Source organism: Rana temporaria, chromosome 2 (assembly GCF_905171775.1).
Source record: "Rana temporaria chromosome 2, aRanTem1.1, whole genome shotgun sequence".
Taxonomy (NCBI): domain Eukaryota; kingdom Metazoa; phylum Chordata; class Amphibia; order Anura; family Ranidae; genus Rana; species Rana temporaria.
Window position 1 is genome coordinate 76,467,157 of NC_053490.1, and position 16,858 is coordinate 76,484,014.

The 16,858-nt window shown below is 42.0% G+C and overlaps 1 protein-coding gene across 8 annotated transcripts in view; it reads right to left on the reverse strand.

The window, feature by feature from the left end:
- NBEA (neurobeachin) overlaps positions 1–16,858 on the reverse strand; it is a 793,834-nt gene that overhangs the window by 381,201 nt on the left and 395,775 nt on the right. For 7 of the 8 annotated variants that reach the window (XM_040340410.1, XM_040340408.1, XM_040340406.1 and 4 more), the window contains one exon: positions 3,421–3,563. In XM_040340410.1, coding sequence (XP_040196344.1) covers positions 3,421–3,563 — 143 coding nt within the window. The remainder of the gene's footprint in view (positions 1–3,420; positions 3,564–16,858) is intronic. The other variant, XM_040340409.1, reaches the window with a different exon arrangement.

Sequence of the window (16,858 nt, forward strand, 5' to 3'; positions counted from 1 at the left end):
TATGCAGTTTTGATGAAAAACAGCTATGCATTTTGCTTTTTAAATACACCCCTTAGTATTCACTTGGAGAGAAGTTATAAAGTAACACCACTTTTGTTGGGTGATCTATGTACATTACATGGATTTTAACAGACTTTGTTGCAGATTCCAACCTTTTCTTATTCATGTGGAAAGTGAATTTAATGGGATTGGTTTCATAATTATCAATCAGTTGCACTTGCAGGGCTCTAATAAAGTAAATTGCTGGGTCTGCATCACTTTAGACATAAGCTTCTATTGGGAGTATGTCACCAAAAATGAAATTTTTGTTGCAGAGGATGCCAGCAATCTGCCTTGTATCTTAGTGCAGACTTCTGAGAAAATCAATGAGCCAATCACACAAGCAGGAAAGTTTTCTACTGGGGGGCGTTCGGTACACATTCTTTGTACAGAACACCTCCAGGTAGCCATATTGAATTGAACTTTACTGAAAATTACAGAGCTGAAGATGGAAAAGGTAATTTTTAATAACATTTAAAGTGGATGTAAAGCCACTCTCATCCTTTCTAAACTACTGCCCTAGTGCTGATCTATAAGGATATAGATGCCTCCTGCATGTATCCTTACCGGTCAAATGTCTCCCCTCTGTCTGTTATAAGAACTGAAAAACTGCAGATTCTGTGGGTGTATCTGTTGTCTGGAGCTTGGTGGGTGGAGTCGTGATGTCAGTAGACTCCCCACCCTCCTTCTACACTCCCCTGGTCAACATGCATTTTTTCCTGTGTATTCCTTACACTAAATTCTGCTATGATCACCAACATCCAGTCAAAATCCAGAAAAGTAACCACATGACTTCAGAAAAGGAGTGGGGGTGGGAATTAAAAAATAACACTTGTCTCCAGGCTAGTGCATGAGATATGTAAATAACCTGTCACTCACAGCAAGGGGGCGGAATGAACTAAGGTTTTTCTCTGTAAGTCTGTTTTAGTTCACTGAACAATAAAAAAGAGGATTGCTCAGAGCTGGATTAACTCTGTGTGGCAAGACTGGGCACAGATGATAGGAAATCTTATACTCTACATTGTGACATAAAAAAAAAATGGGTTTACATCCACTTTAACTACAATAAGACTTGTGTCACAAATGTATATGCTATATATATATATATATTTGTTTCCCCACGAAAGTGGGGGTTACCCTGTAAATGATCTGTACACGGTTGGGTCTGAGAATTTTTTCTATAGTAAAAATGTGCAGCCCCCTTAAAGATGTAGACCTCTCAATTGGGCACCCTGTTTCACATGCCTAGAATAATTTAAGTCACAGTAAAAGAAAAGTTTCATATACAAGAAGACAGCAATTACAGTAGAATCATACAAGGCACCACAGAAAAGCATAGGAAATCTGATGTAAGGCATGTGTGAATCACAGGGTAGCACAGAAAACAGCAGGACAATGCATGATATCACAAGGCACAATAGTATGGCAAAACGAATGAGAACACACAGGCCTTTAGTTAAAGCTGAAAAAGCAAATACTATCTAAACAGAAGAGGCATGTGTATTATTACTTAAATCTTTGTGTTTTTCTTCTAGATCTGTGCAGTAATCCAGTGTGAAACTTTACCTCTGTATGACTTTCCGGTAATAAACACCAGTCACTGCTCCTTTCTCCCACGTTCAGGGTGACTGTGCAGGATGGAGCAGGCATTGGGACCCCCTAGTGCCACAGGAGGGAGCCCCATCCAGATCTTTCAGGCTACACATATGCAGTGGGGCCAATTCACTAAAACCAGAGAGTGCAAAATCTGGTGCACCTGTGCATGGCAGCCAATCAGCTTCTAACATTAGCTCGTTTAACTAGGCTTTGATAATATATCCTCAAAGCTGATTGGTTTCTCTGCAGAGTTGCACCAGATTTTGCACTCTCCAGTTTTAGTAAATCAACCCCATTGTGTATTCTCTTCCATCACTTACGGTGAGCGCTGTGACTGTAGAGAAAATTGCACACCTCAAGTTCCAGTAGAGGGCGCTGGTCCCAATGCCTGTTCCATCCCTACAATAACTATTAGGCCTCATGCACACTGGACATTTTTAAGCTGCTGTTCTTGGCTTTAGACGTGTTTTTCTGCAGTTAAACTCCCCAGCATGTTATCATGTGTGTCCATGCACACATAGGCTGTTATCAGCAGTTTTTAGAAGGAGCATTTCCTATCCAGAAAAACTCCCCAAATCTAGTGGGTTTTGAGAGGAGCTTTTTAGCCGTAAAAACGCTCTAATGCCTTGTACACGCGATCGGAACTTCAGATGAAAAAAGTCAGATGGAATTTTTTCATCTGATATTCCGACCGCATGTGGGCCCCATTGGACTTTTTTCATTGAAGTTTAGAAATAGAATATGAAAAATCCTATCGGAAATTCCGATCGTCTGTGTGGAACTCCGACGGAGGAAAAACTATGCATGCTCAGAATCAAGTCGACGCATGTTCGGAAGCATTGAACTTCAACTTTCTCAGCTCGTCGTAATGTTTTTTTACGACACCGCTTTTTGGACGGTCGAAATTTGGTCTGACAGTGTGTATGCAAGACAGCTTGAACGGTATTCCGATGGAAAATTCCATTGATTTTATCCCATCGGAAATTCCGATCGTGTGTACAGGGCATAACGCTGAAAAAATCTTAAAACGAGTAGAATTTTGCAAAAAAAAAAAACGCTACAGCTGAAAAACACGACTACAAAAACTCACTCTGTAGCTATAGCTTTTTACAGCAAACTTTACCGGCTTTTTTAGACCGTCCAGTGTGCAGAAGGCGTTAAGAAGACATATTTACACCTTTTTAATGTGGTTTTGACCTACTTTTTTGAACTGAAAAGGAGTCGTGGTTGGAAGGTAGGTTTAAGCACACTATGCTGCTATACTCATATCGGACAACCTATTGTGTTTTTTGGAACAAGGAAACTTACATTTTAAGGTTTTGTGGCATTTACAATACCCATGATCCTGGTTTCTACACTACTGCTCAGACTAGACCATGCTGTTTAATTAAAGCAAGTGTCAAAAATGCTATAAAATATTAGTCATTACCTAAAAATTATGTTTTTATCGCACTTCAGCAATCAACCCAGGTGTGGGCTGCATTGACTTATTATGCCAGCAATGATTTTCATCAGAACTTACATCTATGAGGTCATTATTCCTTGAAATATTTAATTCCAAACAAGTATTGCACTTTTTCCTTTCACAAACAGATCCAGAGAAAGTGTTTTTTTTTTTAAAACAAAAAAATAAATCTTAATCTTTCTACTATTTGTGTAAGATTTTACCGGATTTCTGCCAACATAGACAAACATGAAAGCTGTACAACAAAGTCTTAGTGTACATGAGACATACATTGCTGGAAACACTTTCTGGATGGAAGATGAAATGAAGGGAACAAATACCTGTAGTATTGATCATACTTTTGGGAGTTGCTCCAGTAGCAGCGAATATATTTGGCGTTGTGCTGGGGGTTAAGTTACCAGTGCCAACGGTGTTCACAGCTAAACTGCCAGGCGGAGGTTTCTTCACAGGTACCACGACACTTCTGTAGGGAGCACATAGGAGAAAAGAAATTGGGATGAACAATGTATAAATCCTTTTACATATTACTCTGGTATATTGGTTACAGTTTCATTAACCACTTAAGACCTGGACCATTGTGCAGGTAAATGACCTGGCCAATTTTTGTGATTCGTCAACGCTTTAACTGACAATTGCGTTGTGCGATGTGGCTCCCAAACAAAATTGGCATCCTTTTTTCCCCACAAATAGAGCTTTCTTTTGGTGGTATTTGACCAGCTCTGGGTTTTTTATTTTTTGCGCTATAAACAAAAATAGAGTGACAATTTTGAAAAAAAATCAATATTTTTTTACTTTTTGCTATAATAAATATCCCCAAAAAACATATAAAACAATATTTTTTTCTCAGTTTAGGCCGATACGTATTCTTCTACCTATTTTTAGTAAAAAAAAACGAAATAAGCGTTTATCGATTGGTTTGCGCAAAATTTATAGCGTTTACAAAATAGGGAATAGTTTAATGGCATTTTTATGATTTTTTTTTTTTTTTTTTACTACTAATGGTGGCGATCAGAGTTTTTTTTGTGACTGCGACATTATGGCGGACACATTGGACAATTTTGACACATTTTTGGGACCGTTGTCATTTTCACAGCAAAAAGTGCTATAAAAATGGACTGATTACTGTGAAAATGACAATTGCAGTTTAGGAGTTAACCACTAGGGGGCGCTGAAGGGGTTGTGTGACCACATTTGTGTTTCTAACTATAGGGGGCGGGGCTGGACGTGTGACATCAGTGATAGTCATTCCCTATATCAGGGAACAGACGATCAATGACATTGCCACAGTGAAGAATGGGAAAGGTGTGTTTACACACACCTCTCCCCGTTCTTAAGCTCCTGTGACCGATCGTGGGACACCGGCGGTGATTGGGTCCGCGGGTCCCGTGGTCACAGAGTTTCGGACCAGGTCACGTGCGAGCGCGACCCACAGCTGGGCTCTTAAAGGCGACGTACCTGTATGTTCCTGTGCCCAGCCGTGCCATTCTGCCGACGTATATCAGCGTTAGGCGGTCCTTAAGTGGTTAAAATACAAGATAATAATTAGTTAACTCCTTCCCTTTGACTATGTGGCACCATGGAAATCGCTCTGTCTGGCCAGGAAGGTAGCAGTGATTAGAGATTTGACTGCAACCTACTGGTGAACCTTGGTACTGCACTGCAATAATAAACTGCAATGACTTTTTGACATTTATTCAGTGATCGGACTTCAAGTGAAAATGTGATTTATGTATGTCTGGCAAAGCAACAGCTTTACTTTAATACAAACCTCTACAGACACAAATACTTTTCTTTCATTCTCTCCCTAGCAGATCTATTAACCACTTACCCCCCGGACCATATTGCTGCCCAAAGACCAGAGACCTTTTTGCGATTCGGGACTGCGTCGCTTTAACAGACAATTGCGCGGTTGTGCGACGTGGCTCCCAAACAAAATTGGCGTCCTTTTTTTTCCCACAAATAGAGTTTTTTTTTGGTGGTATTTGATCACCTCTGCGGTTTTTATTTTTTGCGCTATAAACAAAAATATAGCGACAATTTTGAAAAAAATGAATATTTTTTACTTTTTGCCATAATAAATATCCCCCAAAAATATATAAAAAAACTTTTTTTTTTCCTCAGTTTAGGCCGATACGTATTCTTCTATATATTTTTCGTAAAAAAAAAACGCAATAAGCGTTAATTGATTGGTTTGCGCAAAAGTTATAGCGTTTACAAAATAGGGGGTATTTTTATGGCATTTTTATTAATATTTTTTTTTTACTAGTAATGGCGGCGATCAGCGTTTTTTTTTTTCGGTACTGCGACATTATGGCGGACACTTCGGACACTTTTGACACATTTTTGGGACCATTGGCATTTTTATAGCGATCAGTGCTATAAAAATGCATTGGATTACTATAAAAATGCCACTGGCAGTGAAGGGGTTAACACTAGGGGGTGGGGAAGGGGTTAAGTATGCCTGGGTGTGTTCTTACTGTGGGGGGGGGGTGGCCTCACTAGGGGAAACACTGATCCTCTGTTCATACATTGTATGAACAGAAGATCAGCATTTCCCCCCCTGACAGGACCGGGAGCTGTGTGTTTACACACACAGCTCCCGGTCCCCGCTCTGTACCGAGTGATCGCGTGTGCCCGGCGGCGATCGCGGCCGCCGGGCACACGCACGGGAGTCGGGGGCACGCGCCCCTAGCGGCGGCTCAAAGAGCCGCCGTATAGCTATGGGCTCTCGCCCAGCAGAGCCGACCTGCCGCCGTAGAATGACGGCGGCTGGTCGGCAAGCAGTTAAAGGAGTGGTAAAGTCAGAAGGATTTTTACCTTAATGCATTCTTTGCGTTAAGATAAAAAGCCTTCTGTTTGCAGCAGCCCCAATCATCCCCACTTATACCTACCTGAGCCCCATCTCTGTCCAGCGATGTTGCAGGAGTGTCTCCTCTGCCAGGGACTCCCCTCTTCATTGGCTAAGACAACAGCGGCATCGGCTCCATCTGCTGTCAAAGTCAGTCAGCCAATGAGGAGATAAAAGGGGTGTGGCTGGGGCTCCGTGTCAGAATGGACACTGGGAGCTGCGGCCCAACTCGGGGGCACCCATAGCAAGCTGCTTGCTGTGGATGCACTCAACAGGAGGGAGGGGGCAGGAGCAGAAAATAGGGACCAGGGAAGAGCAGGATCTGGACTGCTCTGCAAAACCACTGCACAGAGCAGATAAGTATAATGGCGTGTACACACAACCATTTTTCATGACGAGAAAAATGCAATTTTTTAAATTGGTCATTAAAAACGTCCGTGTGTAGGCCCCAGAGCATTTTTCTTGACTTGAAAAATGGGCATTAAAAATTTAGAACATACTCTGTTTTTTTCTAGTCGTTTTTCACGTCTTTAAAAACAGTCGTATGTAGGCTTTGACGGGGGAAAAAACGTGCATGCTCAGAAGCAGGTTATGAGAAGGGAAATTTGCATAATCAGCCCAAAGGGTGTCGCCAATTGAATGGAAGTTCCCTTTTATAGTGCCGTCGTACGTGTTGTACATCACCGCACTTTGCTCAAGCCTTTTTTTTTCAGGATCGTCTCATCGACCACCGGTCTATAGGAATGCATGAACCTTCCGATCAGGTCCACCTGAAAAAACTGACAGGTAGACTTGATCGGATCGCCTGTGGGAAAGGGCCCTAAATCTAGCTTTTGTTCTGCCTATTAAAAGTAATGAATTCACAAAATTAGACAGGCAAGCAACTAACATCTTCAGAAACTGATCAGCAATGGCAGTTCCCAAATGTCTCTTAAGACAGGTTTCCTTTAGTTTCACCACATAATAGAAACAGTGGTTGAAAGGGGGCCCCACTGCTGATAACAGCTCTCCAGGAAAAGAAAACAAGAACTCTGAGTATGCCCTCCCTCATTCTGTCAGAGCCTGCTTGGACTTGTAGTTCCTCAACATTTCCCAATTAAATTTAATAAGAAAAACAGCACCAGTGAAAATGTCAGAAAACATTTTTCAGCTCTGTATGATATTTAGCAAAACCCGCTGGAGCACTACCAGCAATTTTTACAAAATGATACAAAACAAACATATAAGATAAAAGAAGTGATAATAGCACATAATACAGCCTGTGAGATTTTTCATTTATACTCCAAAGTCTCAAAGCTATAAGAGACATTTCATTCAGAGATGTCATTGTAGACTAACAAGTCGCATGACGGGCCCTGGTATGACAGAACTTGGATGTTGTGCTTTATTATGTAATTATAGGTACTCCTGAACAGATGAGACAGCAGGAAGGGTGTATTAGAAATTAATTGAAAACTGCAGTCATCCAATCGCACTTTCTAAGGAAAGGGTGCCTTGAAAGCAGCTCAGGCCTCGGACTTTGAAGGATAATTTTTGATGTTGTCACTCTCAATCGACTGAATGGCTGACAGACAATCAAACCCGTCTGGCGAGCTGGCAGCTCATTTTGCTGGCAGGTGGCAAACAATTAGACACACCAATTTGTGCCTCCTGATGACATTAAAGCATGAAACTAAGTTGTATGGAGGGGCCTGGCGATTTGTGTGAAAGCATTTCAAAAATAATACGCTTTGCCGTGGCAACTCATTTCAGACTGCCACCTCCCATTATGGCTTTGAGCGGTGAAGACGACAGGCTTCAGTTACGTGTGGAGCAAGGCCGCTTCTGTTCAATCCCTCATCGGTGCCCCCTGAGACCTCAATCCCCTCCTTTCATCAATATCACCTCATCATTTACATTCGGGAGTACCTGGAGCTGCTGCATACATTACAAACACTGAAGTGCCTTTTGTTGAAACCTATTAGCCGGCTCTGTATCCCTGTGTTGCTGCTTTGCAGACAAGCTTTGATTGTGAACAATAATGAGCCTAACAAGAGATTGATGCTTTGTTTACAGTCTTCGCTTGCCATTCCTCACTATTCATAGATGTGCAGCTGACTTTGCTACACACGGGCTGATAAATTATGAAATGGTTCACTATATAATGTCTCAGTTCTATACACGATGCAAATACATAGCAGAAGAGAGTTGGACTGTGACAGAAGGAAAAATTCAGCAGAAGCATTACTTTTATGGGCTAAGCACATTAAAACCACCAGCTTATAAGACTGCTCATGTCTTTTTTTGTGCATGGTGGACTATATACACATACAGTATGTTGATATATATGTACAGTAAATGGTTCCTGTTCTGTTTTGCAAGGTGAAACTCCCAAGGAGCGTTCAGTTTGATTGCAAATATTCCTTCGATAGCAAAATAAATATTACTGTTTGGTAAGCACATATCCAAATTATGCTATTTACTAGGAAAGCTAGTCAGGTGAATCTAGACAACCCCAGCATAATAACAGATGATACTGTTATTCAGTCAAATATATTATATAAAATATACCGTATTTATCTTCATATAGCGCGCCCCCCCAACCTGGAAGGGAAATTTCCTGAAAAAAATAAAATACTTAGTTTGAATGCCCCTCGTCTGTGTCTTGCCCGGCGGCCTTGTCCGGCGTCCGTCTGCGGCCCTGGTGGTGTCCTCCCCGCTTCTCCCGCGCTGTTTCTGAGTCGATCCCCGCTTCCCGCTCTGTGTTTGAACGCCGCCGACATATACCGAGCACAGTACGCTCGGCCACGCTCGGCTGCTCTCGCATAAAGGCTAGAAGGCGGCACAGGGCGTGACCACGAGGGGAGCCGAGCCCGGCCGAGTGTACTACGCTCGGTATATGTCGGCGGCGTTCAAACACAGCGTGGGAAGCGGGGATCGGCGTATATCGCGCACCCACGATTTTCCCCTTATTTTAAGGGGAAAAAAGTGCGCGGTATACGCCGATAAATACGGTATTCATCAATTTAGGCCAATTTGTATTCTGCTACATATTTTTGGTAAAACAAATCTCAATAAGCGTATATTGATTGGTTTGCACAAAAGTTACTGTGTCTACAAAATAGGAGATAGATTTATGGCATTTTTATCATTTATTTATTTTTTACTAGTAATGGCGGTGATCTGCAATTTTTAGCGGGACTGTAACATTGCAGCGGACAGATCGGACACCGAACAGACATGTTTGACACTTTTTTTGGGAACCAGTGACATTACTACAGTAATCAGTGCTAAAAATATGCACTGTTATTGTACTGACAGTGGCAGGGAAGGGGTTAGCATCCGGGGCGATCAAGGGGTTAACGGTGTTCCCACTGTATGGGGGAAGGGTTCACTGGGACAACACACAGATCAGTTTTCCTGCATAGCAGAAAGACAGGATCTGGGTCATCTCCCCTGTCAGAACAGAGATTTGTCTTGCAGATCCCCAGTTTGTCACTGCGGGAAAAGATTGCGGGTGGCCGGGGGACATCCAATCCGCCAGACCCGCCGATTGTCTCCCCCGCTGGCCAATTGGAGTGTGTGCACCACCCGAGATCACTGTATATGAGCCTGATGTACACCTACGGCGATTTTCGCAGCTGAGCCAACCTGCCGCAGTATAACTGCGGTGGCTGGTCGGCAAGTGGTTAACTGGCGATTGCGCAGTACCAAAACTATATTTGTCATTTTTCTTTACACAAATAAAGCTTTCTTTTGGTGGCATTTGATCATCACTGTTTTTTTTTTTGCTATATTTTTTACTTTCTGCTATAAAACAGATTCATAAAAAAAATATATAAAAAAAATCATTTTGGGCAAAATTTATTCTGCTACATGACCCTAATAAGGCTTCATGTACACTGCTGCTGGTAAACGGCGTTTAGGAGCAGATGGGTGTTTTTTAGCTGCCCCTGAACTCTCCTCTACGTTATCTTATCAGTACATGTACACAGGGTCATTTATAGTCGTTTCTGGGCAGGTTTAGTTTAGAGGTATTTTTTAGAATGCAAAAAAAAAATGCGCTCAAGACGGATGTTCAGAGGCATTTGAAATGCCAAACGCCTGCAGAAGCTTGTAAATGTGGAAACTCGTGTTTAGCTGTGTTTCGTTTACAGGCGTTTTTCATTATTTGGGTATTTGAAAAAAAAAATTCAAACGCTTAAGGCAAACGCAGCAAACGCTGCTAAACGTGGCATATAAACGCGGGAAAACAGACAATTTAAACGTTGGTTACTATCTGTCAAGTTAAATCGTTTAGGAGAGGTTGTAAAAACATCCCATGTACATGAAGCCCAAATGTATATCGATTGGAGTGCAATAAAGTTATGGCGCCTATAAACTATGAAATCTATATTCCAATTTTTTTTTTTATACTACAAATGATGTTGATCAGCAACTTATAGTGCATCAGGGCAATCTGACACTAACTGACGCTGGGAAAACTAAATGCCACTGACATCACCAGTGAAATGAATACAGTGATAATACTATACACTGTCACTGTACTAACGACACTGGCTGGGGTTAAGGTCTAGAGCGATCAAGAGGTTAAATATGTGCCTAAGTAAGTGTAATGTGTGTACAGCGTACTGATTTTTATAAGAGGTCTCTGTTTCGTGCACAGATGAGAAACTGACAGATCGCTCCCTTTGTACAGAGCTTGTGTTTACCAACACAAGCGCTCTGGGCTGTGATTGCACACAGCCAATCAGCAGGTCCTGGTCTTTAATCAATGCTGCTGTGTGCAAAACATGACTTGGTGGAGAAACCCTTGGAAAGCACAGAGGTAAGATGTTTCTTGTAATTGGTTATCAGGTTTTCACACATCTCAGGAGGGATTTTGGTCCACTCTTCTTTACAGATCTTCTCGAAATCCTTAAAGAAGTTGTAAAGGAAACATATTTTTTTTGCTGAAATTACTGTTTACAGGGTATAAAGACATAATAGTTAACTGATTCCTTTTAAAAATGATTAAAAATAGATAAAAATCAATCATATAATGTATCTGTAGTTTCTAGTTTCATTTGTGCATGTTGTTTCATGCTTCTGTGATGTACAGAGCCACAGAGCCAATACAGGGCAGTGATGGTTTGGAAAAACGAAACTGATTGGTGCTGAGGGGTTTTAGACACACAGAAATCACACTTCCTTGATTAGTGACCACAGAGAGAAAGCTCCCAGTACTGTGGTTATCAGGAAACAGACAACCAGGAAGTGTGGAGATCAGAGAAGAATTACAGCAGCTTGAGAGCAAAAACGAACAATGAGGACATGAAAACAGCACTGCATGAGGCTGCATTCACACCTAGGCGACAAAACGCCTGAAGCGCGACGCTCGATACGCAGGAGGGGCGAATTTCCATTGCGGTCTATGAGATGGTTCACATGTCACGCCAAACGCCGTACGCCTGCCTCCTGAAAACAAGTCCCTGACCCTTTTTTTCAGGCGGCATTGGCGTTCGGCCATAGACAGCAATGGAAATAATTTGTGAAAAAAAAAAGTTAAACAAATCGTGGCAAAATACGCCGCGTACGCGGCGTTACAATGTGAATGCAGCCTTAAGGTAAAGGAAGCTATTAAGATAAAAAAAAAAAATCCTTTACAAACCCTTTAAGGTTTCTTGGCTGTCGCTCAGCACCTTGAGTTTCATCGCCCTTTATATTTTCTATAGGATTAAGGTCTGGAGATCACTCCATGACCTTAATGCGATTCTTCTTGAGCCACTCCTTTGGTGACTTGGTGGTAAGTTTTGGGTCATTGTCATGCTGGAAGACCCATCCACATCCCATCTTCAGTGTTCTGGCTGAGGGAAGAAGGTTCTCATCCAAGATTTTACAATACATGACCTTGTCCAGTGGTCCCTCAATGTGGCAAAGTCGGCCTGTACCTTTAGCAGAAAAACGGCCCCAAAGCATAATGTTTCCACCTTTGTGCTTGACTGTAGGGACGGTGTTCTTGGGGTCATAGTCAGCATTTTTCATCCTCCATACACAGCGAGCCGAGTTAATGCCAAAAAGCTCAATTTTGGTCTCATCTTACCACAGCATCTTCTCCCAATCCTTTTCTGAATCATTGGCAAACTTCAGACAGGCCTGTACCACATGCCTCCTTGAGGAGGGGGGCCTTGCGGGCACTGCAGGATTTGGTTTGATTGGTGACTGTGGTCCCAATTGCCTTGAGATCATTCAAAAGCTCCTCCCATGTAGTTTTGGGTTGATCCTTCACTTTTCTCTATTTGTTGGGAAAAACAGGACGCCAATTTTGTTTGGAAGCCACGTCGCACGACCGCGCAATTGTCAATTAAAGCGACGCAGTGCCGAATCGCAAAAAGGGGCCAGGTCCTTTACCTGCATATTGGTCCGGGTCTTAAGTGGTTAAATATTTATTTTCACCACTGTATACCCAGTGAAGTGACTGGCCTCATGTTATACACAGAGATGAAACAAATCCTCCTACATAAGTTTTATCTGTTTATCTGCAGTCTTCTCTCCTCTACATCTGTTCATAGCACAAAATATAAATAGTCTGCCAGAGTTTTCAGATGCCCCCCCTTCACACAAGAACAAAGCTGATGCTGATAACCACCAATCACAGGTTGCGTGCTGGGGATCCCTTTTCTGTCACCTTTTGATGTCAAGAAAACATGTCAGAAGTAACATACAGATAGCGGAGGAACGAGGCAGCAGACAGAAATGACACTTTGTGCTCTGGATTGAGACAAGTACATGATACAGAGGGATATGCTTTGTTCATATTTCATGTCTGAGGTTTACAACCACTTAATCCGTGTGTCAAAAGTGTCTGATACAATGTGCAGTCCTGATAAAAAAAAAACGCAGCTCACTGCCATTACTAGTAAAAAAAAAAAAAAAAATAATAATATTAAAAATGCCATAAAAATGCTATAAACCTTTTCCATGGTTTGTAGACGCTATAACTTTTGAGCAAACCAATTTTACGCTTATTGCGATTTTTATTACCAAAAATATATAGAATATATATTGACCAAAACTGATGAAGAAATTTGATTTTTAAAAGAGTATAAAATAATATTTTTTTTCAAAATCGTCGCTAATTGCCTTTATTTTTGTGTTTATAGCGCAAAAAATAAAAACCGCATAGGTGATCAAATACCACCAAAAAAAAGCTCTATTTGTGGTAGAAAAAGGACATACATTGTTTGTGTACAAAGTGGCACGACCATGCAATTGTCAGTTAAAGCGACGCAGTGCCGTATCGCAAAAAAGTGGCCTGGTAAGAAAGGGGGTAAATTCTTCCAGGGCTGAAGTGGTTAACCACTTAAGAACCGGACCAAAATGCAGCTAAAGGACCTTGACCCTTTTTGCGATTCGGCACTGCGTCGCTTTAACTGACAATTGCGCGGTCGTGCGACGTGGCTCCCAAACAAAATTGGGGTTCTTTTCTCCCCACAAATAGAGCTTTATTTTGGTGGTATTTGATCACCTCTGCGGTATTTATTTTTTGCGCTATAAACAAAAATAAAGCGACAATTTTTTTTCGTGACTACGACATTATGGCGGACACTTCGGACAATTTTGACACATTTTTGGGACCATTGTCATTTTCACAGCAAAAAATGCATTTAAAATGCATTGTTTATTGTGAAACTGACAATTGCAGTTTGGGAGTTAACCACAGGGGGCGTTGTAGGGGTGGTTATGTGTGACCTGAAGTGTGTTTACAACTGATGGGGGGTGTGGCTGTAGGTGTGATGTCATTGATTGGGTCCCCCTATAAAAGGGATGACACGATCGATGACGGAGCCACAGTGAAGAACGGGGAAGCTGTGTTTACACACAGCTCTCCCCGTTCTTCAGCTACGGGGACCGATCGCGGGACTCCAGCGGCGATCGGGTCCCGGAGCTTCGGACCGGGTCGGGAGCGTGCGCCCGTGACCCACGGCTGGACAATAGCACAGCACGTACCTGTACGTGCATGTGCCCAGCTGTGCCAATCTGCCGACGTATATGTGCAGGAGGCGGTGCTTAAGTGGTTAAGCTGACCATACACAGTAACATTTTGCTCATTCAGAGTGGGCTAGGGTTATAGGAGTACACCCAGGGGCCATGCCCAGCAAGGCTTTTGCCAGTGTGCAATTATCTGAAGGTGGCAGCCCATAACCCAGGGTCTATGAATACCCAGCCTGTGTCCTGTACGCTTAAAATAATCCTCTAAAGTGATGGAAATTAAAGCAGTACTAAACTCAAAAGCAAACATTTATTATATTGCAGCTTACCAATTCTCAGATGTGATGGCTGAATTTGTTTTATTCTTTGGGCTCTATTTCTTTTATTTCATCCAGTTATCTGGCCAGCATGAGTGTTATTTTTTCAACAAAACAAGCTCTCCTGCAGATGTAGCAGTTAGATGCTTAATACAAACTATTTACTACAGACAGGGGTGCTAACAATGATCAGCTTTTATTTATATATTATTCTGTGTTTATTTAATTTATGTAAAACCTTTATCCCAAAGGCAATACAACAGTTTGTTGTGACTGCTTACAAAGCGTTAGCTGGAGTTCAGCTTCAATTTGTGAGTGTATCTAAATCTACTAGTACATCTAACACTCCCCTCCCCCCAAATTGACATTGCTGCGGTCCAAAGGTGTCTGTGTTCTTTCATCCAGAGTGGGGGTGCTCTAAGACGCAAAGGGCCAGATTCTCAAAAGAGATACGACGATGTATCTCAAGATACACCATCGTATCTCTGTTTTTGGCCCCGGGTATCTATGCGTCTGATTACTAGAATCATTTACGCATAGATACGGCGTAGATCCGACAGGTGTAAGTCACTTACATCGTCGGATCTTAGATGTAATTCTACGCTGGCCGCTAGGTGGCGTTGACGTTGATTTCTCATTTGACTATGCAAATGAGCCTGATACGCCGATTCCCAAACGATTTTGCGCTGCCTCGTCGTCGTTTATGTTGTTTCCGTAAGCGTGAGGTCACCCCTGCTATATGAGGGGTAACCTTACGTCAGTCCGCCGTATGCCATGTTAAGTATGGCGTCGGGTCAGCGTCGTCTTTTTCCGTTGTTTACATTGTTTTACCAAGTCGTTTGCGAATAGGACTTTACGTCAATGACGCTCACGTCGGCTTCGTTGACGTTTTCCGTCATGAGCTGGAGCATGCGCACTGGGCTATCTTTACGGCCGGCGCATGCGCAGTTCGATCGGCGTGGGGGCGCGCTTAATTTAAATACAAGCCGCCCCCTTTGAATTACGCGCCCATACGCCAGGCCATTTACACTACGCCGCCGCAAATTACGGAGCAAGTGCTTGGAGAATACGGCACTTGCTCCAGTAAGTTGTGGCGGCGTAGTGTAAATGGCTTACACTACGCCGCCGCAGATTCTATGTGAATCTGCCCCAAAGTGTGTTACTGGGCAGATCACCAGGTGAAAAGAAAGGGAAACATTTAAAAAAAAATTATAAAAACTAATGCAGCCACCACATCTAATGAGCTGCATAATCTAAGCTGCAAAATATTTTTTTTTTTGGTATAATACCACTTTAGGCTGGCCATACATTGACCAGTTTTATTTTTTTGTTTTTTTTGATCAGATAAACTGAATGGATTCCCCATCCACACAAACACGATGGGCAGAAAATGCGAATCCAAATATACTTTTTTTTCCCCCAGAAGCTCTGAATTAGTGGAATCAGTACTTTGGTTTTCAATAAAAAAAAATTAAAAAAAAACATTTGTTTTTTATATTTATATACCAACACTCACTGTATTAACTTCATTCAAAGAGAACTCCTTGTTCATTGGCAGTGAAATGCAGGTAAAGTATAATGTATTGTTCAGAGATCAGGCACTGGTGCAGATCCACAAACTATTACTTGTCCAAAAAACATTTAGGTGCAGCAATGTATCTGCCAAGTTTTGCTTCAGTTTTAATTGTTCAATGTCAGCCCAACAGTAAAAAATAATTCCTGTTGCTTTTAAAAATGTATTTGAAACAAGGTCATCAGGAAAAATGCATCTAGTTAAGGAAAAGGCAATAAAACAAAGTACGGTAGTAGCGGCAAAAACAAAGCTACAAAGCCAGTGCTGCACTATACAGCTGTTCAGGTCCTTCAGTGACAGACTACATTCACATGTAAAAAGATGTCCCCTCTATCACTTCCAGGTCAGCAGATGACCTTTTATGTGTGTCACTGGTTGACCTTATTCTCTGGTCACTTTCTCCCATCTGATCAGGCCAGTTTTCTGAGTGACCCTTACAGATCAATCAAATGTGAGGTGACCCACAGGACAATGGTCAAAAATGAACAAGCAAGCTTGACACATAAATCTATAAAGCAAGCACATTGTGTGTGTGTAAAATGTTATATATATATGCATGTATGTATGTATGTATGTGTATATATATAATATATAAAAACATACACAGTATACACAGTGTCTTGAAAAAGTATTGTCATGTTGCAGCCAAAAAGGTAAATGTATTATGTGATAGACCAACACAAAGTGGCACATAATTGTGAAGTGGAAGGGAAATTATAAATGGGTTTCAACCAGTGGCGGCCCGTCCATAGGGGGCGCAGGGGCCCCCCCCCCCCCCCCCCCCCAAAGCTACTCATACTCCTAAAGCTGATCATACTCTGTCCAATCCCCTTTTTCATCAGACCATACACAATACAGTCTGTGCAATTTCCTATAGATCTGCCAAGAGTGCAAGAGCCTGCCTTGGGGGGGGAGAGAAAGTGAAGGGGGCCAGTTCTGTTTTGCGCCCCCCCCCTAAAATTTTGACCACCAGCCACTGGTTTCAACATTCTTTTACAAATGTGAGTGGGAAAATTTTCGCGCCAATATCTAATTTAATAAAATATAATATAAAAAAGCTGCAATCCGAA